The sequence below is a fragment of the Electrophorus electricus genome, chromosome 1 (genome assembly GCF_013358815.1).
Source record: "Electrophorus electricus isolate fEleEle1 chromosome 1, fEleEle1.pri, whole genome shotgun sequence".
NCBI classification, from domain to species: domain Eukaryota; kingdom Metazoa; phylum Chordata; class Actinopteri; order Gymnotiformes; family Gymnotidae; genus Electrophorus; species Electrophorus electricus.
The window spans coordinates 19,233,115-19,257,823 of NC_049535.1; the positions used below are offsets into that span (position 1 = coordinate 19,233,115).

The following is a 24,709-nucleotide window of genomic DNA, read 5'->3' on the forward strand; positions in this document are numbered from 1 at the left end:
ACACACATATTTACACTGGGAGTGGCTACATTTTCTGGGCATGAAACAAAGGTTATCCAAGTCCCCTATACAACATTGCTGAAGGCCTGGCTGACAACCTCTTAGCATGATTACATGGGCACAGAGTGTATGCACACGTACCCACACACGTACGCGTAAGCACGCGTACGTACACACACACACACACACGTACGCGTAAGCACGCGTACGTACACACACACGCGTACGTACACACACACGCGTACGTACACACACACACACACACACACACACACACACACGTACGTACACACACACGCGCACACACGTACGTACACACACACACGTACGTACACACACGTACGTACACACACACACGTACGTACACACACACGTACGTACACACACACGTACGTACACACACACACACACACACACGTACGTACACACACACACACACGCACGCACGTACGTACGCACGTACACACGCACGTACACACGCACGTACGTACATACGTACGCACGTACACACGCACGTACGTACGTACGTACGCACGTACACACGCACGCACGCACGTACGCACGTACACACGTACACACGCACGTACGCACGTACGTACACACGCACGTACACACGCACGTACGTACACACACGCACGTACGTACACACACGCACGTACGTACGCACGTACGTACACACGCGCACGTACGTACACACACGCACGTACGTACACACGCACGTACGTACACACGCACGTACGTACACACACACAGACATAGAGAGAGAGACAGAGATAGTGAGAGAGAGAGACAGAGATAGTGAGAGAGAGAGAGAGAGAGAGAGAGAGAGAGAGAGAGAGAGGGGGGAGAGAAAGATAGGGATGAGTGAAAAAATGCAGGTGTGAGAAAGAACAGTAAGAAAGTGTTCAAGCAAAAGAAAACCAGCCCAGAAACTAAACCAGTACCTGTTCTCACAACCATATTAAAAAAGGTTTATGCTTATAATCCACAACTTACATATTCAGGAGTATACAATATATAAATGTGTGCTGCCATGGCAACTGGAGCAAAACACTGTCAGAGGTTCCAACCCAACCCATCACCGACTGGCTACAGCGATCTGACACCGACCTGACATCATACAAAACACAAAGCTTGAAAGAGGACCAACACACCACACCAGAATCATCACCATGGTCTGAGAAGTCCAGAAATCCAGTACTGTGGAACTGCTGCTTTGCTCGTGACAGGCAGAAGCGCTCCCTGACGTGAGGAGTTTTAGAAGCTCCTCGCTGGTGGAGGAGCATGCGGCTGGTTCTCCACGGCGGTCGTCCACCAACGCTCCTTTTAACCAGACACTCTGCTCAAGGTGCTTTTGAAGAGCACAGTACAGGCCATCAGGGTCAAATATAGCTCAAAAATACAAGAGCAATCTTGTGAACGCAAACTGGATGTGTTCTGTAGCAGAAGCATGTGAATGAATCATGAAGCATGAAGACAGCCCCTCCCATCTGGCTCAGACCCTCCCCTCCAGCAGCATGAAGACATCCTGACCCCCTGTGTTGGCCGCTCCCCACCAGCAACATGAAGACAGCCCATGCCCTCTGGCTTAGCCCCTCCCTTCCATCAGCATGAACACAGCCCCTACCCCTGGCTCTACCCATCCCCTCCAGGTGTACCACACCTTTCTGGCTCAGCCCCTCCCACCTGGCAGAATAGCCCCAAGTCACAACTTCACATACAACATTTAGTTCCAACCACAGCACCTAACTGAAGAGTTCTTCCCACACTACTAACAGGTGGACTTTTTAGTATCAGGTGTACCATTTTAATTCATACAGCTTCTAACGCAAGGTGGCACGTTATCACTCCCTCAGTTTCCATCACTTCCAACACTACACAAACCTGTCCCTCAGGCCTCAAGGCCAAAGACTCCAGAACCTGCCACATGAGCCACTAAATCATTAAGAGTTTTATGGAGCAGATATTCCTATGCAGGGGTGCCAGCGTGGAGAATGATTTAAGAGGCTTGATTTAAAAAAAAGAATCTTCACCAACTCGTATGATTATTTCACAATAAGACAGACCTGCAGAGCTGCAATTTGCAAGAAATACATACATCTGAAAGTCTATTCTGCAGACTAATCAAGAAATTCTGTGGGTAACAAATCTACTCATCTGTAACAAATAACTGGATCACCAGTGATAATCTGTAATGTGCATAATCCTTTTGTGCCTCCATATTGGTATGACCAATGAGTATTTCAAGCCTCCCTGACATTCAGTAGATGGATTGAAATCGTAGTAATTTTCAAACAGTACACAGTACAGTGCCTTGTTTTACATAAGACATGGCAAATACACTTCGACTTGTGACTGTGGTATCTAGAAAGTTCATATTGGCACCAGACAGAATGTTCATATCCATGAACCTATGATCGCAACGGAATAATTATTCTGAAAGGTTTTCTTGGATTAAAGGATAAGATATTGTTGACAGGAAACAATATTACACAGCACAGCAAAAGGCATGTTAGTGACCAATATTTATATTTAATATTTATTTAATTACTATAAATAGTTTTGTTTAGTATAGTTTAGTATTGTTGCGAGACTGTTTCTGTCTAGATAGCACCTGATTCTGGAACAGGTGGCAAATTCTGAGTCTCGAAACTAGCAAAAACGTAAATAATATAAAAAACAGTGCACAGTGACATCGGCCCCTGGTGTTCCAACTTGGAGGTCTGGCCCCCTCCCCTTTGATTAGTAGTTTAAAACTGCATCTGCTGTTCCACCCTTGTGTATTAGTTTAGCCCAGGGAACTTACTTTTAGGTGAAAACATGCTACTATGGGAAGCTTCTTCATTGTCAGTTGTTTGGTGGACTCTTGGTAGCTATGGCAACCACCACATTTGATTTTGGCGCTGCTTCCTAGATGCTCAGGCCGAGTGAACCTGCACAACCACGACAGAGCAATGGGGAAGACAGACAGACAGGCAGGCAGAAACACAACCAGACACACACACACATCTTCACAGTGCATTCAATCTAGATACACTTTTATATGCATGCATGTGCAAGAGTGACTTATTTTGTAAATAGACTGTGGAGTGTATTAGCCTAAGCACACTGGGTTTGGAAAGTACAGAGGTTCACATCACTCAAGGAATGGAAGAAAGATAAATATGGCTATGCCTCTTCATACAATATACGCCCTGTCTTATTGTATTCCCCTGTTTGATTTAAACATTAATGAAACTTTATTCACCAGTCCAAATATCTACATGATTATTTTATTTTCTAACAGCAAATGCTTAGCTTTATACTAATAATTTCTTAAGTCATGTTATGTTGGGCCATAGACTTTATTTATCTGCATTTTTTTCTCCAAATAATTCTTTACGTCTTACTGTCTTGGTATATTAGTTTTAAATATGTGCACTAAACCCCCTCTTGATTAAAAAAAAACAAAACGGGAGACTATAAATTACAGTTACAGTTAGAGAAAAAAAACTACAGATTAGAGACTATAGATTACATTTAATGACCAAAGAAAAAGATTATGTGGCCATGCACAGTCTGTGTTAGTCACCCCAAGGTCAGTATCTGACCACAGCACAGGATGTTGGTTGTGTACGTTTAGGAGTCAGGGCCCTCGGGAGACCAGCATTGCTGCTACCAGAATCCCTGCCCTGCCCAATACACACGTACCACTGTGCCACCCACAGTCATGCCATCGCTGCCTGTGCGACACTGTAACCATGAGAACGAGGCTGCCCTGGAATCTAAAGCATGCCAGAGGTCAAACTCTTCGCACCTGCGCAGGCAGTCTGTGAGCGTGGTGGAGCCAGTCATGTGACACTCGCCGTTGACCACGGTGCTGTCACCCCCTGGGCTCAGAGGCCAGAAGGGCATGGACGAGCCCGGCAGGTCCAGGCTGATATCCCAGAATGGGTCTATCGTCGTGGAAACGCCACTGCAAAGGAGCACATGGGGGGAAGGAGGTTACAGAGTTGCGTGTGTGTGTGTGTGTTTGTTTGTGTAAAAGACAGTATAGTTGGAACACCATTAACATAAGTTGAAGCTTCACCCAAATAAAAGATTTTCTGTGTGGGTATGTGCACCATTGTTCACTGAAAGGCCAGAATCTGGTGTGTATTACTGCATACATAGACGTCCACAAGCCCGATCTGCAGTTATATCACCCAAAATTCCACAGGAGCATGACAGTCTGAAACTGCAGGTAGATATGGCTCGATATGGCCAGGAAACAAACAACAGTGCTCTGTCATTCACAACGACACTTCACTGAAATGTCAAACCTCTCCTCTGGATCGAGGAATAGAAACACAAAGCACTTTTACATTTCTCTTGCACTCTGGTGAGTCATGGTGCAGTTCCAAAGAAAACCCAGCAGTGACACGGCAAAGGCAGAAGAGTCAATCAGTCACAGAGAAAAAGCCAGAGTGCATGAGACTGAAATGCATGACAGACACAGAGTGTGTGTGTGTGTGTGTGTGTGTGTGTGTGTGCGCGCGCGCGCACAGTGAGCTGTGCAGGCAAGACCACAGCTGCTACTTTCTGATAGGCCGGCTGGGGACAGCAGCCTGAGAGGCAAGCGGTTTATTCTGCACTACCCTACGGGCAGCAATAACTAATCCACAGCCTGCCCACCTTCAGCTTCAACCATGAAGGGGAAAGAGCCAGGGCTTTCACACACACACACACACAGAAAGTGTGTGTGTGTGTGTGTGTGTGTGTGTGTGTGTGTGTGTGTGTGTGTGTGTGTGTGTGTGTGTGTGTGTACATGTACACATGTACAGAAACACACAGAGATGGACTTACTGGCAGACTTGGCACGTCACGTCTGACTGGAGTCCGCCAGTGAAAATTTGGTCAATGATGCAGTTACAGTGGTTTGGATTATTTGCCTTCTTCCCATTGTCATCTCCTGCAAAGAAAGAGGGGTAGTGAGAGAAACAGAGAGACTTTAAAAATGAGTGGATAGATGTTTTCTATAATGTGCCCGTGTATGTGTTGAATAGTGATCCCCTGGAGGACAGAGTGTGTGTGTATAGTGCACCCATGTAGGTGGGTGTGTCTGTGTGCTGGTCTGCATGTTATACTGTGTGCCTGCGTGCGTTATACTTCACCCATGTGAGTTGTGTGTGAGTGCAAGTACCTTTGCAGTGTCGGTGCAGCACGTCCAGGGCGGCGATGAGGAACTCGTGCGCGTCCTGCTGCTCGTAGCCGGCGAGGTGGCGTGCGTGTGTCCACACCAGGTGCAGCAGCCGGAAGGGAATGTGGGGGGAGCGGTGGCCCGAGTAGAACTAGAGAGAGAGAGAGAGAGAGAGAGATTCAACAAGCATTCTTTAAGCCCTGGCCCAGTATTTGCCTACAAATACACAGCCTTCAGCTGCAAAGTCCAGAGGAAACACTGGATCCTGCCCGTCTCCTCTGCCCAGGTCATGTGTCCTTCTCCCAGCCTTCCTTCACACACGGCAGCTCTTTGTGAAGAAAGCAAGCGAGTGTGAGTGGGGGGGGGGGGGGGGAGCTCATCTTGAACTAATCCCGAACTGTTCCTGAACACTGAAATGCTGCATGATATATAATTTGTTAACCATTATCACAATACTGGTGTTTGCAATACTGATATCACAGAGGATCACAATATATGAATCAGCTCTCTAATCAATAACTGTCTCTAATCAAGTGCTGTTTTTTGTGGTACTCTGCTGTGAGCATCCAGCTCTACCACCTCTGATGTTTCAGATGTCAGATGAAGGTTCTGTGTGTGTTCTGAAGAATTACTGCATTCGAATAATCCAACATTTTGGTAAAAATACCTTCGACCAAACTACAACGATGTGTTACTACAAGGTATATTGCACACAATATTGACAAGCATTTCTGCAATATATTTTATCCACATCATGCAGTCTTAGTAAGATAGAAACCGTAGGTGATCAATGTCTCTTCTGGCTGACTAAAGATCAGACTGGGCAAGATGAGAGTCAAGAGAAAACCCCTATAAATAGGCTGCTAGCTTACTTCAGATCAGAATCAGAAGCCTCAGATCTGCACCTCGCTCATCACATCACCACATCAGATGAAAGATAACCCAAAGAGAGCAACAGTAGATGAGTGTGTATTCACACACTACCACAACAGACCACGGTCTACCAGGATTAGCAGAAAATTGTTAAGGGAAATGCAATAATCTTAATTTATTCGGAATGCAACACACAATAACTTTATGTGAAACTGTGTCGGCAAATTTATTATTAGCACCCAGTAGCAGCGCATGTAATGAGCCCCTGCCAGTGACTCATTCTGTATGCTCCCAGTGCAGTGCACTCCGCAGTAAGTGTAAGCTACTGGAGTCAGAGGAACACTTCAGTGTGTGGAGTCTTTGTGGAGGTGCGGCTGTTCTGTGGGAAATGCGAGAGAAAGAGGATCGGGTGTACAAGAGCTGAAGGAGGGGGAATCTCACGCCCGTTCAAGGATGTGTAAACCAGTGACCCAGATTTCACATTTACGCCCGAAGGCGTCCAACATGCTCGACACACATTTGCAAGTGTGCACACACGCATGCAGATAAACACACAGACATCCCTAAGAGAGACAGAAAGAAAGAAGGCAGAGACAGAGCCCCTCACCCCACACACAAGCAGGCACAGTTCACTATTTAATGGGATATTTTCGCTGCTAATCACTTTTAACTCTCTCAAGCACAGTTACTGTTCAACCAAAGTGACCTGCATTCATGGCTGTGTTCCAGAGCCTGCCTCTCTCTCTCCCTCTCACACACACAAACAGGTACAACAACTGAGTCAGCTTCAATTTCAAACCCGGACACTACCAATTACCATGACAACCAGCCTACCCCCGCGCACGCGCGTGTGCGCGCACACACCCACACACCCACACACACACACACACACACCTCACCTCCTGAAACAGCTGAGACATCTCGCACACGAGACACGAGTTGGACTGCATCTCGCACTTGTGTCGGTCTGACAGGAAGAAATCGCGCAGCAGTGGTGTGTGGGTGAGCGCCTGGACAATGCAGTTCATGAAACATGTGTTGCCCAGGTTGATGAGGCCGCGTAAACCTGCAGCAGACACACACACGTGAAAAATCCCAGAAACACAGAACTCATTCCAGCCATACACTTTGCAACCTCTGTGAATTCCAGATGACGCAAGAAGAGGAAGTGAAGAGAAAATGTTTCCACTGGAAGGAAGTTGTGGGGCGGCATTGGTTATAGCCTCCATTCACAGTGAAACTAAACCTGCCTGAGCAGGACTCAGACTGTGTGTGTGTGTGTGTGTGTGTGTGTGTGTGTGTGTGTGTGTGTGCGCGCGCGCGCGCGCGAGAGAGAGAGACGAGCGCAGAAGTAGTGGGGGGGGGGGGGAGAGAGAGAGAGCTGTCCTTGGACATTGTGATCACAGCAGCTACAGGAATTCTGAACTGATGGGTGGTGTAATATTTTCTGTCTGGGCTAAAGGTTGCTAAACAGGAAAGTTTTGGAGCATTTCCTGAACAACCTGGACTACAAAGAGCAAAAGAGTCAGAAAATGGAGTTACCCATGAGCCAAGAGTAGCGAGGCTCAGCATTATGTGTGAGCCCAGAGCAGTGAGGCCCAGCATTACCTATGGTGCAGTTGGTTGTGATTCTCCGCCGCTTCGGGTTGTGCCGCAGCAGCTCCAGCTCACGCTTGGTGGGCTCCCACGTCGAGAACTTCTCACCCGCGCCTGGGACAAGAAAATAAAACAATCACGCATCGACAGAGTGAGACGGCGTGTCGGAAGTCAGGCAGGCCTGCACAGAGCATGCGGGACACACCTACCTTGCAGCTTCCAGGCCTTCCTCTGCTCTTCTTTGGCGATCTGCTCCATGTCTTTGTCGTATATGTAGTCTTGACATGCAAAACAATAGATTCCGCCGTATAACAAGTCTATAGCTGGGGATCAGAGAGCAGAGGGAATTAGAAGTCCACAGTTTTTTTTAACTTGACAGAACAGTTGCAGGACTCGTCTGGGTTGAGTGTAGTAAAACGATGGGCAGAGGCATGCCTTCTTAAGTCTAAAGTCTGATACATAATGCAGATTCAGGACAAATTTCTAAGTAAGCCCTGATCTAGGTCCAGATCCACCCACTAAAGTTGCTTCAATTATCTGACAAGAAAAAAAAGGCTTGTTAGTGGAGCTGGCGGTTAAACGGAGGGCGCTTAACCGAGCTGGCGGTTAAACGGAGGGCGCTTAACCGAGCTGGCGGTTAAACGGAGGGCGCTTAACCGAGCTGGCGGTTAAACGGAGGGCGCTTAACCGAGCTGGCGGTTAAACGGAGGGCGCTTAACCGAGCTGGCGGTTAAACGGAGGGCGCTTAACCGAGCTGGCGGTTAAATGGAGGGCGCTTAACCGAGCTGGCGGTTAAATGGAGGGCGCTTAACTGAGCTGGCGGTAAACATAATGCAAAAGGAATGCTCTGCACTTTAAATACCAGAATTTGTATTTATTTAATTATTTTGTGAATTTGGCACTGCAGTCATCTCTTTTGAGGAAACGGAGCATTTATTTGTGTGGCAAGAAACAGTTCTGAAGCTCATTTCTGAGACTTCAGAAAACTGAATTATAGTTTCAAATGAAAAATAAACATGCATCCCCTTTGACTTCATTACAGTTGGATTAGCAAGTTTGGTCGAGTATGTGCGTGCGTGCGTGCGTGCATCTTACCTAGGTTGTGCCGTTTGTTTTTGGCGTGCTCGTGGATGTGTTTCTTGGAGAAGCATCCAAAGAACACACAGTAGAGACAGGAGTGCAGGCGGTTCAGGTGGGCACCACACATGTGGCACATGCACGACTTAGCCTGCAGAGAGCACAGACCGTGTGTGTGTGTGTGTGTGTGTGTGTGTGTGTGTGTGTGTGTGAGAGAGAGAGAGAGAGAGAGAGAGAGAAGGTGGGAGAGATGAAGAGAGTGCAGGACAGATAGAGGTTAGTGTGTTACCAAGTGACCAAATGGCTGCACATCATTAATTCCAGACACAGAAATGTAAGATTTATTTATGTGGCAATGAGGGAATACAACAATTTCAGAGGTGTGTATATTATATATATATATATATATATATATATTAAACACACACACACACACACACACAAACAACGACAACAATCAAAAATATAACTAGAGCGACTCCTGTGCACAGCGTTTTTCATACGTCAATAGGACATCTAAAGGGCTTGTAAATCTCAGAAGCACAGGATTCGAGCGGTCTCCTGTGTTCTATGGCTGACGTGCCTCGGTTCCTGGAGTGCAGCTATCTCAAAAGGCAATCTGCTGCACAGACCGGCAGAATATTAGTCCACTTTGTACTTTACAGTTGTTAGTGTCAGCGGTAGCTTGGACACCTTGTGATTTGCAACAGGAAGGCAGTTGCTCATATAAAGACCCTAATGCTACTACTGAGAAAATAATATCATTATAACAGAGGCTTTCTCCACACCATGTTCTTGCCTGCAGGGTCAGACAAATTGCTGGTAGGTTAAAAAGTGACTGATATTTTATATTACACAGCTAGCTTTCTAGCTAATATATACGCACGTTGGCCTGCTAATTGCAGCACAAGGCGGGCAGTATGGCTTTGCTAGATTTGTCTTTTTATGACTTGTATTATCAAATCTACATAACACTGAAATGACAGTCAAGTGAACTCGTGTACATGAGCGAACCCGTGTTATCATGCTGGCTTGACAGGAACTGACACAATCACATTTTATGGGTAACATTTTAAACGTAAGTCGCAAGCGCCATATACATGAACAAGATGTAATATATACATGAAAATAGAACAAGACATCGACTGGGATTGTGTCATTTAGAAATACTTAAAATACTATATAACCGAATGTTTCATGCACCCCCCACCCCCCAAAAGGGTTGATGAAACGTATATGGTGCTTTACGTAAAACCCATTCACAGCTTCGTTAATGTATCAAACAACTCGCAATCTGGTGTTTTGGCTTTAGTAAGTGTAGAGAATGAGCCTGTTTTAATATAATGTTAAGGTTATACAGAAGACCTGGGCAAATGTACAGGCTTCACTTTGCATGTCAAAGGCATTCGCCTTCGTGTCGTCATAGCAACACAGCGAAAAACTAGCAGCGACTGTGAAACCCAGCAAGGTGGCAAAATACGGTAAATTGCGTTTCGGCGGCATACGGGTGAAGGGAAGTGAGGTGAAGTGTGTCCTAATTCTGCTCTAAACCCTCCGACGCCTTGAACCATTACACCCCTTTTACATACCGTTCGTCAAAGTGATAAAAGTGTACGCTTCAAGGAGGACCTTAGTACTTCAGGCGACAATTAGGACAAGGCTAGTCAGTCAGCGAGTGAAAATGCTTCTTATGGACAGATCCGCAGGGCGGTCTGTCACGAAGAAGGCTTTCAAGTGCCGGAGGAGCCGTCTCAAAAAGCCATCTCTCAGGAGCTACCTACACCGACGTCCCTGAGGTAGAAGGAGAGGAACTCGTCTGTGACTAACAGAGAACATGCAGACAGCGAGTGTTTTAGGTAGCGATAAACATCTGAACTGGAATCTGAGCCGATTTTTCAAAAGCATCAAAACACTAACTGACAATCAAATCTGGCATGAATTCTAGCCGTTTTTGCCGTAATAACTGGGACAACTGGTGGATGTTATCTTTAGAGCTGAACTGGACCCTTTTCCAGGACTGTGCCCCACAGCTGAGAGATGTATACAAAAATGCTAAACTGCGATTGTATTACTACAATTGCATTTGTATTTCAAACAATTGTATTTCATGAATGTAGTACGCTTTGAAACATTAAAACACAGTGGAAACTTCTCCATATAACGTGGTCAAAGAATGATAAATCAACAAAGCTAAATAATTTTATTTGAACGAAAGAAAGTCAAACGCACACCCATAGAAAGCTAATCTGATACTGTTCACATTACAAACTTATCAGCTTTGCAAAGTCTAACACTGCAATAAGGATTAATAAATATTCACAAATTTTACCACAGCATTTTGGTAAACTCAGAAAGATCTAACATGCAAGAGGGGAATATACTGGCTACAGTCAGATTAATCCAAACAGAAATGTGAAGTATGTTTCTACTGTTCGGCAATAATATGAGACTGAAATAACTCATGAAAGACAGAGAGAGAAAGAGACAGGAAGAAAAATACAGAAATAAACAAAGAAAAGGGGGAAGCTCAGTCCACGCTGCTCATCACGGTTGGGTAGTAACGCAATACTCGGACATGGCCTTAGTAACCGTAGTTTGGCCCTACAGTGGAAAAGAAGCTCCTGTAACTTTATTAAACCATCAGGATACAAGGAAAGATAAAAAGTGTATTCTGTTTCTGTTACAGGAAAAAGGCAACAACTATTACTGGTTAATTTTAAAAATCTAATTTTAAAAAACTAGCACGGGTTCCTTTTTTTCCTTCTTCCTTTCCCCCCCCTTTTGTAACGGTTACTATTTGAAAGAACAGTTCGAGAGTCATCACACTGCAAAAGTAGAAGCATGAAATGAAACCTGCATAGATTTGTATCTTCCTGGTGCAATTCTTGCCTTTTTTAATAATCACAGATTATTAAAAGGTCAAACACGCAGTCACTGACACCTACAGTGAGTGCTACACAATTTCTAAAGAGAGTATTACAGCATTTTAAAATAGACGAGTCCCTGATCCACTGCGGAAAAGTACACATCAGTGTCTGGCTTTGATGGGGAGGAAGCAGGAAATGAAACACAGGAATGGGAAGGCAGGTGGGGGTGAGTGGGAGTCTGCCAACAGGAAAATGGAGCCGAGGAAAAGGAAAGCCGAGAAACAAAACTCCGCTACATAGCTCACTGGACCAGACTCCGATACGTAACTCACTGGACTAGATCCTGATATACACCTCACTGGACTTGATATGCTGCACTCAAGATTGACCAATGTATGACCGTTTTATTGTCTAGGATTCACTGGTCAAGCAGATCAGATGTGTGAGAGAAGGATGCAAGCAAGCAAGCACGCACGTACAGTGTTCCATGCTGCAGGAATATGTCTGCACACTGGGATTGCAATATGATTTGCAATCAAAAAAAAAAAAAAAAAAAAATCCCCAGTGAACCATCATGGTGACATGGTCAAAAACACAATGTGTGAGGCCGTCTGTAAAGCTAATTTGACATCAGCTGCTGTAATAAGCACTATATAAATACATTTTCCTTTGACTGGCCTACATAATTTTGACCACAATTTTTTAAATGTTTCTTGGATAAATGAATGCCATGAGTCATTAAAACAGCCAACGTGCACCAATCTGGAATGTCCGACGTTTGCAAAGCCCACGATACACACTAAAAAACACACTGTTAGGGGACTCATTGACATATTGCAGCATTACGCAATATCAGTACTGCAAAGAACCTCTGCAATAATGCTGTAAGACATGGTATCAGGTGCAAGAGGGAGTGTAGGAGCCTGTGCAGCAGTTCTGAGGCTGTTGTGAAACAGGCTCACACACACACTCACACACACACACACACACACACACACACACACACACACACACACACACACACACACACACACACACACACACACACACACGTCCTGTGCACCCTGCTGGTTACTCCAGGGCCACTCACACTCTTCAATCCTTGCTTGCATACGTACACGAACATGCACGCACCAGTTAGAGTGGGAGATGGAGTGTGGGCATCAAGGTGAAAGGCTCAAGGCAAGTGGCGGAGAACCGCAGAGCGAGCCAATGCCCAAGAAAAGCCTGCGATCTTAGGAGATGAGCTATGCGCCTGCGATCCATAAGCCTCCAGTTATGGCCCGCGAGTTGTGGGCTGCAGCCAGGACGCCTCTGCCTCACACAGATCACCACACCCATGGTTCAAGTGATCCTGCCAGGGCCCGGCTCCTGAGCCCCCGGCCTTGGCTCAGCCACGATGTGCCCTTTCCCACTGCCTCAGCAGCTGCCCCCGCCCAGCTCTGCCCTGCCCTGGTGCTTCTTTCTGCTCAACCACTGGCACCTTCCAAAAAACCCCAATGCTGTGATCCCCAAACCCAGGCTCTTCCAGCTTTTGGCTCCAGCATTAGGGCTTCAGTGATTGGATCACTTCGCTCAGCTGTGAACCCTGTCCAGGGGGATCACCATGGGGCTAACATGTTCCTACTAGGGGGCTTAGAGGACCAGGTTGGGAACACAGCTGTAATGTGGCTCACAAACCCCATTAGGTCAGGCATCCATCCACCGTGGCAGACAAATAGCCCAAAGGAACTTCCGGGGGTGTGAACCTCCGGGAAAGATTTTGAGAGAGTCTTTGGCACGGCCATTTACGCAGCAGTGTGCCTGCACATCCGCTGGTCCAACAGGTGCATAGAGATGGTGCGAGGGAGCATTTCCACAGAGACATGCTTGCGACAGCGAACATACCCCACTGGCTGTGAAGGAGAGAGGGCAGAGGAGTGTGAGGAGTGGTGAGTCACACTAGGGCCTGGGTGAGAATGCACACACACACACACACACACACACACACACACACACACACACACACACACACACACACACACACAGGGTTAAAGCAGCAAAAGCAACGCCACTCTTAGTATTGTCCAAGGAGCAACGTCAAAGCAACGCCACTCTTAGTATTGCCCAGGGAGCATACAGCTAACACAGTACATCTGAGTTTGCCTCTGTGTGAGTGTGTGTGTGTGTATATATACAATTTACAAACATAAACTCATATGTCAGCGAAAAAAGCAATGCTCATTGTCCGGCCCATTTGTCAGATCATTTGAAGCGCTAGTCAAAAAGCATGGGAATGTTGCATTAGACCACTTTTTTCACAAGCGAGACAAATCACCACCATGCATCAAACTGGTCATAAAAGTGAAACGCTTAGACGAGCACAGATGAACAACAGTGTTCTTGTCTGTGTATGTGTGTGTATATAGAAGATTCAGGACACTGATGAGTCGTGACAGGTTCTCGCACCCCTCCCACTCTCTGCTTTGGAGCTGAAGAATCGTTTTGTAATTGTGTTGGGATGAAAGTCCCACACTGACAGGAAAGCCCAAAATAAGAAAGGAAAGAAAGAGAAGAGGGGAGAAAGAATAGAGGGGAGAGATACAGAGAGATGGAGACACAGAGAGAACTGAGCCATCACCGATCACACTCAGCTGTGGCGGGCAGCCTCCAGAGGCCTCGCCACATCATACTGCCACCTCAGGATGTGCAGAGCTCTGGAACAGACATGCTGCTACACACACACCTTCACACACACCACACACACCACACACTCTCTCACACACAAGAACAAATGAACCTATGAGAGCAAGGGCACAACTGGGAAAAGGCACCTTTGGATTTAGCCAATAAAAGCAGAGAGGGGAAAGAACCAACCACAAGCAGACAGAAAACCCAAGGCTGCCATTGTTATAACAGAAACCAGGCCAAGCCTGACAAGTCAAAAAGCATGGCTGGCCCAAGGGGCTGAGGAACATTGGCTAGATTCATGAGGAGCCACAGCAATTCCCGTTATATCGGGGATAGGAAATGAAATGCAGCTAGGTGCATTTCATTCTTGAAGAAACAGAAAAGTCAACAAACAACTGAAACTGTGTCGAACATCACAGTGGTCAAGTGAAAACTGCTGATCATACGAACATCTCAGAAGTCATGTGACCCCTGCTGACCACAGCTGCTGGGCTCCTCAGGGGAAGAAGCAGGCACTCCTCACAATATGGCAGAGCAACCAACCAAACAAACCTCAGTCCTCAAATCCAGTGTGGAGGGTCACTGCATTGCTTCCCGTGCTTCAACACAACATGATTCAACCTGAAGGGATTGATCAAGCAGTAAATAACTTTAATCAAGTATTTAACCCATAGAAAGTGGAAGATGAATGAGGTCGTCGTTTCCACTCAGATTAATGATCTCATTGCCCACCCGACAACAGCAGCAGTGTTTCTGAAAAATAAAGGGCTTTCTGCACACAGTGAAATTTCAGTGCAACGTTTATGTGAAAAACGTGATCGCTAATTCTCTTAAAATAACTAAGTTGAGAAAGAGGTACAAATTTGATGTATAACAAACCAATGCCTAGAAAAAAAATCTTTAAAATTACCTTGCAAAGAATTACCAACATTTGGTTAGTGTTCAAAACGCTGAAAGAAGCAAAGCCACTTAACGTAAAATGCTCTGGTCCTCCCAAACTGAATCTAAGGACCACATCAGGGCGTGACTCACTGGGCAGACCTTCTGTCTCCTCAGTGCTTGAGAGAGATCGCCTTCCCATCAACCACTATCAATCAGAGTGGAACCCACCCTGACTCAGAGCAATTGTGGGGAAGGGAAAAAGACCAATACAAGGCTGAGTTTTAAAGAGAGAGGGTGAATGATTATGAGCCATATGGAGCAGTTCCAGGCCTTCAACCATTTACCAAATGTCTCAGGAGCTAATTTACTAAAGGTCTGTGTGTTCAAACTCACATGCAAACTTGATAACACAGCTTATATATCGCCTTCATGCATTCATTATTCACTCATGTTATCTGTGTAAATCACTCAGAAAACATCTACTAATTATACATGCAATTTATTAGACTTTCCAAACAAAATATGGCTCTTTATTTGGGATCTTAGTAAACTGTGTCTTTGGAATAGTCGTCTAGGATCTGTGCCCCTTGGGCCATAAAAATGTATCACTACAATATGACAGACACAACCACTTATATCAGGTAAGCAATCACAGTACAGGTCATTGCAGATCAAACTGCTGGGAAAGACAAAAGATCTCTGCACAATAAAGCATGTTTAGTCTCAATATTACTCTAAAAAAAGGAATCATTTAATACTTGAATAAACCGCTTAAATTGATCACACTTATCGTGCATCTTCAAAATCATAAGTATGGGTTCACCCAAATTGGATGGATACTTCAATGTCAGATCAAAAGCACGTAATATGTACTCAGAGAAGCCTTTTACAAGGACTGGAAAAGCGAGTTTACATTAGCACCATGCGTACACAGGAAGAACATGTGAATTCAAAAACAAAATCCTGTCCTGTCTATCCTTGCCATGCACAGGATGTGCTATTTCCTTGTTCCAAGTCTCCATGGAAAAAGCCCAGGCGTGCCACGCTAGCCGTCGACAGGTGCTCGCTAGCCCATGTAGTCGCGGCAGCTGGGTGTGCTCGCAAGCCAGGCCCCCTGATCGTGTCATGCAAGTCTGGCCGAGAGACAAAAGGCCAGCTCGCGTCGCCATGGACTACAGAGAGGCGGCAGGCCAGGTTTGGGGGCCCCTGTGGCCTTTGTCTGGTCCGAAGCAGGCACCGGCAGATGTGCTCAACCCCAGATAGGCAGGCCGTGCCGGGGCTGGCTGACGTTGCGGCTTGGGGCTCGGCCAGGAGAAGTGGAGGCGGTCGAGCTGAACAGCTCGGCCCCCAGAGCTGCTGTGCCGGACCAGCCGGTCAGAGCATCTGCAGCAGGACACCACGCTGGCAGGTGTGGAACACAGTCAGGGAGAGCACTTGGCGCTAGCATGAGTTAGCATAGCTTGGTCCAAAAAAAAAACAAAACCAAAAAGCTAGTGTATTTCAATTTAAAAAAAGTATCTAGTAATTATCTATTCTCAAAGTTAGGGGCTCTAGCTTTCCATACCCGTTACCCATATTAGCATTTTTTGGTCAGACTACGCCGAGATACACACCAGTAAATATATTGCAAACACCAGGGGGCAGTAGAATCACATTAGTGGGTAGAAGTAGTATAATTAGAGCCAATCACCAACCTGTTACCATGTGCAATGTGCTCCCAGAGCTACAAGGGATCATCCTGTAGCTCTTTATTAACGGTCAGCCTCTGAGCAGAGGACCACTGTTGGGTCTCATCTCAGCAGAGATGCTGACGTGTGTAAAACCACCAGCAGCACTGGTGTGTCTGATAAAGCTGGACCTCAACTGCTCCTGCAAGATGGCTGCATCTAATAAACTAATAAACTGGTGAACAAGTGCAGGCATGAGGTAGATGTTTCCAATAAACTAAGTATTGGCCCCTCCACAAAAGTGAAGACTCCAAATCAGTGAACTTTAGAAACCTTTTGGCAGCCTTGGCATTTTTACTGGTGCATCTTGACCCCAACACATCACAAAGGAGTTTGGTTTAGTCATACAAAAGCAAGAAAATAAATAATATATATTAAAAAAACACACATGATGAGTATTTATTTCACTTCTCAAGATTCTGATAACATTTTCTTCAATCTGACCCATCTTAGAAGCTTCCAGAGTACAGCTCTGTAGAAGTGTTTTCCAGATGCTTTTATGCAGACAATCTCACATATACACAGGACAAGATGTAAAATATCCTACGCCATTAGAGCTTCAGAGTCTTATTCTTTTCATTCCAGCAACCACAAAACGGGTCATCAGGTAGGCACCTCACCTCATCAGTGTTTTGTTAAATTAAGCCTACGACAACTCCAGAAAGCTCAACAGTGAGGTCTGGCGTCCCAGCCTCACCTCCTTCCATATTCAGTTTGCCACAACCTTTTAAGCACTATGCCACTAACAAATGCAACACGTAAAATCCATGATGGCTTTCCCAGCGTCTAAGGCCGTTCCCATCCATATATATATCCATATTATATATATATATCTCCATATTATATATATATATATATATATATATATATATATATATATATATATATATATATATATATATATATATATATATATATATATATATATATATCTCCATATTATATATATATATCTCCATATTATATATATATATATATATATACATACATACATACATACATACATACATACACACACATTTATTTATTTATCAGAATGACAGTGTGTGTTCCCGGGGAATCAAACCCATGGCCTTGGTGTTGCCAGCAACCTTGGCTTCCTACCTCTACCAAGTCAGCTACAGGAGCTCACAGCCACTTACTGCCCTTTTGATCACATTCCTAGGCATCGGCAGAAACATCACAACAGTGAAGTCTGTTTCAACCGTTCAACTGGTGATCCTCAAACACTGAGTAAAATAAAGCCATAATACATAAAAAAAAGGGAGCTTGCTACATGAAGAACCAAAAGCACCCTGAAAATTTCCAGTTATATCTCTGCCATGCCAACCATTCAGGAATGAACCACTCCTGAATCTGCAGGTGAAGGGGAGGGGGGATGGTGGAGTGGGCCGCTGACCACCTTGTGCAGTCCATCGGAACTGGGAGACCTAGTTCCTCAATCATAGGATGTTGAAATCTATACAAAAAACACCAGTGTAGGCACACATAAAAGTGGGGAAGTCACAAGGATGGCTTCCCTGTGACAATTTTATAAAGGATAAAAGGGAAATGAAGATAAAGGAAATTTAACAAACAAATAAAGGTCCCACCCCCCCTTGGCCATTAATCAGATCCAACTGGACCAATGCACTCCTTATTGCCAATAAAGGGGCCAATCACCAGTCTTCATGCTAATGAAAGCAGAGAAAGTGCCGCACCTCCAATTAGAACAGGCAGTACAGAGATAATTAACCCGGTCGACCTGGGCAATTAGCCTGGGCAGACTAATTACTGTGCCATGTAACACTCATTAGCTCATTAGCACCGAGTCAAAGTTCTCCATCTAATCCTATTTGTATAGGCTCATCCTCACAGGCAAAAGAGCTTATAGACACAACTCTATAGCCCCTGTTGTTCCCAGTTCAGCTGCAGCAAGAAATTAAACTGCTTGCATTAACACTGTATTTGATTTGGGCTAAGCAATGCAGCCATGATACGGTCACTGCAAGCCACATGAAGTGCAGGCAAACATCTGTTCCCTACTGTGGGCAAAATGGAAGTGGATCCAAAGGCACCTAGCATAGCTTTTGACCTCTAGGGTCAAGCACAACTTGGGCATGATGCACCTCACAAACATTGGCACGAATCAAGATGACAAGAGCTATATATAGCTATGGATTGAATGGACAGTCTATGGACCTTAATAAGAAGTCAAAGAGAGAAATCAGTGGAGTGTTGGGATTCAACCTGAACAGTTTTCGTCCGAGAACACAGAGACTCCACCGAGTCTCTGCTTTATTTTCCCAGTGTTGCTGCTTAGCGTTCCAAGAGGAAGGGCTCTGTCCGGATGCGCTCACTCCGAGCACAACAACGAGAGCCCCGTATTAAACGGCTGAGGGAAGGAGCGCAGGTCGTGTTGGCTGCCACCCCTGCCTGAGGCAGTCATCGTGGAGGACACACGTGCTACGCTAACCTCCGTCACAGGCACCAGGGCACAGCATGCGGAGGGAGAGAGGGCAGACGTGCAACAGGAATGACAATAGAAGTCTTCAATAGCACAGACTACCTAAGACTAATCACAGACCCTCCTCGTTACAGCGTCTTTAGCACGGTGTAATTTAACAATGATTCAGGTTGGGTGTGTAAGGAATCTCTGGTTAAACAGAAGTTCATAAACCATAAATGGCCTCTTACCAGATACCACACACTGCATGGATGTATGACCGTTTAGCTATAGTCTAAATGCCGATATAGCAAACGTTACAGGCCTGTTTTTAGTCACTTATAGCAGTGTCTTCTTTCATTAATTATTCTACATTGCAGACCTAAATTATAACAACAATATGTATAACACTGTCCTGTGATGCTTGATATAAAGACAATATTCTCATACAGAAATGCATGCAAAGCAGCCAATCCCATGCAGTGCTGAAGAGTGAAGTGAAACTAATTGAGAGCATTTATCATTAATGCGAAAAAAAAACAAACCGCTGGACAGCCATAAATCCTGCTTCACCAACCCTCCCTGGTAATTTGATTTGCCAAAAGAAAATGTCCAGCTTGAAATATGCACACCCCTTCCCCATAAAGGCTGATTCCAGCTTGGTGTCACAATGGGTCCATCCTCCTGAGAATTAAGGCTATCTGCTGGTAATCTGCTTGGACACTGATTGCGAGGAGACGAGACGTCTGTTCTTCGGGGATGTGTGTCCCTGCCAAAGTGTGCACCTGAATGGGGGGAGGGGGTGAGGGAGGAGAATCGGGAGAGGGGGCACCAAAGATGCTCATCCCCGCTTCGCATTAGAGAAAAGTGTTCGTCAGCGCTGGTCGTCATCCCCGACAGGTGTCCTGACATCTGCTTAACAAATGGTGTCCAAGCTCGCGTCCCTGGGACGCAGACGTGGAGATGAGCACAGGCGTCATTAGAGCTGGTGTCTACCGTCACCGGCAGTCATGGCAAGCGAGAGCAAAATAAGACGAAAGAAGCAGAGTCAGGCCCGTGTTTACTTTTTGCTTTAGATGTCGTGTGAAGTGTTGTCATATCACTAGCTTCACTGCATTAACTGTAGTTTTTGGCAGTCACTGTATCACACTAGCAGAAACTGATAATGATCAATAGGGGAGGAATCATACTGCACTCTCTGGAGATGGAGAAGGGGGAATATTGGAGATGGAGAAGGGAGAAAATACATAGCAAGTGTATCTGCGAACAGACTACATTCATTTCAAAACAAAGGCCTACATCTTAGTCACGGGCCCATATAAAATCTATTGCTTTAATGAAGAAACTCTGACTTGTACAGGCTGCCACTTTTAATACAAGATGTCAAAAAAGTCTATTTGGATGTGGGACTTCATTTCAGAATGTGCTACTCATGCAAAAAAACTACTATCCCTGATGTTATTAGTGCTTGTGAACGAACCAAGTAAGAATGAAAACCAATAAATGAAAGTAAAATGTACAAGCTGCAAAACACCTTGGGTTTAGCACTTCAACCTCAACATGCACCTACACAAACTGCAGAACGAGTGCATGGTCTCCCTTGTGAATCTCACCGATATTTCTCGTTCATTTGACACACAGGTACAGCTTGACATTGCACAGATCTCTTAACCCCACCAGGGGCTGCATTAGGATTTTTCCCCATGTATTCCTGAAATGAGTGTACTGGTGTAGTGAAATGAGTGTACTAGTTAACACAACAATCGCAAGAACAAACAATTGAAGAACAGTGACCTACAGACACAAGTGTTTTAAAACACAAGGACTCTGCCAGGACACCATACCCTTGTTGCCTTCTCGCTCACACACACACAGAGAGAGAGAGAGAGAGAGAGAGAGAGAGAGAGAGAGAGAGAGAGAGAGAGAGAGAGAGAGAGAGAGAGAGTGTGTGTGTGTGTGTGTGTGTGCAAGTACTTGGGCTTAGCAAGGAAAATTCCTAATTTATTTGCAGTCAGAATCAGTTAGTTACCTTACACCATGTCACTGCTTAGCTAGACACTACTAGCTGGGACTACAGTCAAGAGTAGCAGTAAATGGCTCCGCTACCTCTTTAGAACATGTCACACTTAAAACGGAGAATCATCTTAACTGGTTTTTTTTTTTTTTTTTTTTTTTTTGTTTTTTTTTTTTTTTTTTTACCTAATCAAGAGCTATTCATCCATCTTAACAGCAACAGGCCACAAACAAAGCCGAGCAGCTCTGGGATGCCGTGAAAACCAAAAGTGTGCCGCCTGTTTGCAGGAGGAGTCTTAAAGCACATGCGGTAAGGAGCGCTCACGCCCCAGCCTGACGCCTTGTGGCTGTAGATACTCTGCACAGCGGTGACGCAGGAGCTGATGACACAGTGCGTCCGGTCGAGGGTTGCCCTTGACGGACAGACAGCATGCCTAGAAGAACAAAGGTCTGCAGCAGTCGAATCAGGACCTTTAGGAATCTTTAAGTTGAGCATCACATTTTACAAGCAATCCTCAGCATTTCTGATGTAGAGAAGTGCAATTATATTTGAGAAGAAAACTGAAGGCACCGTTACCCAAGGAGCACTGAGGGAAATCCAGTTTATGATGTCTGCCTTTGTTATCAGTATGTTGATAAGGAAGTAGGCTTGTGCATTTGACATCATCTGCACGGTCAGTGGGGAATCAGTTGATATGTGTGTTCCACAATGTGAAAGCTTTGCTGGATTCTATCACTCAGTGTGCCAAACTCCGCTCACCAAGTTTTGTGGGTCCTACATCACCGTCAGTCCTATAAGAAGCAAAATCGACTCCCTGGCACACGGTGACCGCCTCAAAAATGTAAACGCATTACAGTGCATGCACAAAAACCATGCCAGACAGTTGTCACGTCAGCATTTAGGACTTTAAAAAGTGGTAGGAAACGTAAGGGGTAAGAGCGAGCTACCCAAGGATTGCGTCATCACGCGGGGGTGGCGTGCGCACAGATGGCGGAACACAGTAAAGCTCGTGGAGCTGCTATCCTCATTCATATTGAGGAGAGAGAGCGAGAGCGAGAGCGAGAGAGAGAGAGAAAGAAAGAAAGAAAGAAAGAAAGGGTGGGGTAAAGAATTAATGTTTCCCTAAACAGACGGGCTGCCTTGTGGATACAGTTCGCTACGGTTTACCAGCAAAGCGTTTCCGCACCACGTCCCCAGAAAAAGCGAGCGCAAACTAATGAAAAGACGTGACATAACTGTTATTGTCCTGGTCACCAAGCCTAAACCTTCATTCCTCGGAAGAGAAAATTCGCCCTCCAAATATGCGATGTTACGTTAGTTAAGCCTCTTGACTGGTGTTTGATTGTAAGCATTCAGTCATAAGCAGCAGGGACTGCAAGATCTTTTTACAGGATGCTTGCTAGTGATCTAAATGAAGTCTCCATCAACACATCCCAGTGGGTGTTGTTCTAGTTTACCTCTCACACCCAGTGAGCTAGACAAACTTGGACTATTAATAACTCTGTCAGAGACTTGACGATAGTTGTGTAAAAGGACACAACGTGAAGCAAATCAAAGCATGAAAGCAATGCAGCCGGCTGGACTGATCATATCCTTATAGGCTGGACCATATTCTGTATGTATTAACTGGTGCACAGCCATGCTAGCAGGCAAGCATCCCTCTTAACACACACCCCTGCACTTTACACACCGCTGTTTCCCAAGATGCAGAGGCGATCTGGGTTCTATAGAGAGCTGTGCCTGCAATAAGACGCAACTTGCATTGCTAGGTATCCTAATGTAGCTCTCTTACATGGACACTATCCGGTGTGCTTCCAACTGTGTGCGGGGCATCGCATACAACACAGTTAACCTAGGTAATATTCAATCAACCTTATTGCATTTCACTTTTAGATTTGGTAACATAGCTAGCTAGCCGTGGCGTTTTGTTTTGTTTCTTTTTTTACCTTACGTCTCCTGGTTTCGGCAGTCCCGCTCCACACAAAGCATTGATATATGACTCGGAGGTTTTGTTTCCAGTTGTCCACTTTAAACCCGTTCACATGGGAGCAGCCGGCCGGACACATGACAGAAGCGACATCCAGTTGTGTGACTGAAGTGAGGAAACGTGTCCGAGAAGAATTACTAGCCAGAAACTAGCGAGCTAGCTGTCCGGAACGGTCTCCGAATTAAAACGGAACCGCTACAAATGCGGAGCGAAAATCGAATAGCCGCTAACTCAAAGTGCTGCTCGTTTCACTACTTTTATTAGATTATCTAGTGTGTCCTCCAGTTTCGGACAGTCTCTCTATTGCGTTAGCCTTAACATTTGCTAGTTCCAGCACTTCCACTTACACTCAACAGATTTTTTACGGTCGGCAACAGCAATCCGGATTTCGAGACTACACCATGAGCTTTGCTATGACCTGTCCATGTTGGTTTCTGATTTGCTGACACGGATGAGTCTTACAATCGATTGGTTGTCGAGTGTTCTATTTCCCGTTGATGCCACGCCCATACGAGTTTTAGCGCTAATATTACTGGTGAAGGGAAATGCCTTTTCGTAGCGAGTGGGCTGTCTTACCGGTCTAATGGAACCAATCAAAACAGTCATATGAGTGCCTTTTCACCCCACGGACAATCACATGAACGTCCCCAGAAATGCTCACAGATATCCAGTGTTAAAATATATAAATAAATTTTGCGTGAAACTAATATTATTTTACTACACTAATGAGCCTTGTATTATTATTATTATGACTATGATGATGATGATGATGATGATGATGATGATGATGATGATGATGATTCTCTCAAAAATTGCATCACACAGCTGTTTTATCGCTAGAGGCTCAAAGTATTTGGTTGCCTTGTGTGTACTGTCTCTGGATTGGTTTTAAAAACTTTGCCTTCAACTTTAATATTGTAGCATCTGTGAAAAAAACAAACAAAAAAACAGAGAATGTAATTAACATGCAAAAAAAAACAAAAAAAAAACATAATATTTGAGTGAAACAGCAATAACAGAAAAAAAAGGATTAATCTAGTTAGGAACTAGGAGGCAGGATAACTAAACACATGACACATGAGGAAAATGGCAGACAAACTTCTAGTATTTAAATTAAACTAAAATGACAGGACTGAATTAAACTCATACATACACACAAACCAACATTTTCAACAACAAATATGAGCAACAAATATTTAACTGAAATAAGGTTGTGAAGAAGTGCATGTCACACTGGGAGCCCTCAATGTGCAATAAACACGTATGCCAAGCCAGTTATCAGATACCCAGCAGACACAATAAGCTGGACAAGAGAAGAAGTAGAAACTGCTGACATCAAGACCAGAAAATGCCTCACAATCCACAGAGGAAGGAAAGGCCCTATGAAGTGTAAGATCTACTGTCCAGGGTGATACATGAAACCTCCATGAATA

The 24,709-nt window shown here is 45.0% G+C and overlaps 1 protein-coding gene across 1 annotated transcript in view; it reads right to left on the bottom strand.

Annotated features, from left to right (window-relative positions):
* Positions 1 to 23,693, bottom strand: part of LOC113575338 (ubiquitin carboxyl-terminal hydrolase 22-like) — a 28,813-nt gene extending 5,120 nt beyond the window's left edge. Inside the window, exons 1-9 of the mRNA XM_027006789.2 lie at positions 23,236 to 23,693; positions 8,723 to 8,855; positions 7,837 to 7,950; positions 7,640 to 7,741; positions 6,931 to 7,097; positions 5,162 to 5,309; positions 4,825 to 4,930; positions 3,797 to 3,955; positions 2,807 to 2,933 (exon numbers count right to left, since the gene is read on the bottom strand). Of these exons, the coding sequence (XP_026862590.2) occupies positions 2,807 to 2,933; positions 3,797 to 3,955; positions 4,825 to 4,930; positions 5,162 to 5,309; positions 6,931 to 7,097; positions 7,640 to 7,741; positions 7,837 to 7,950; positions 8,723 to 8,855; positions 23,236 to 23,355 (1,176 nt within the window). The 5' untranslated portion in view covers positions 23,356 to 23,693. The remainder of the gene's footprint in view (positions 1 to 2,806; positions 2,934 to 3,796; positions 3,956 to 4,824; positions 4,931 to 5,161; positions 5,310 to 6,930; positions 7,098 to 7,639; positions 7,742 to 7,836; positions 7,951 to 8,722; positions 8,856 to 23,235) is intronic.
* Positions 23,694 to 24,709: the final 1,016 nt, after the last annotated feature.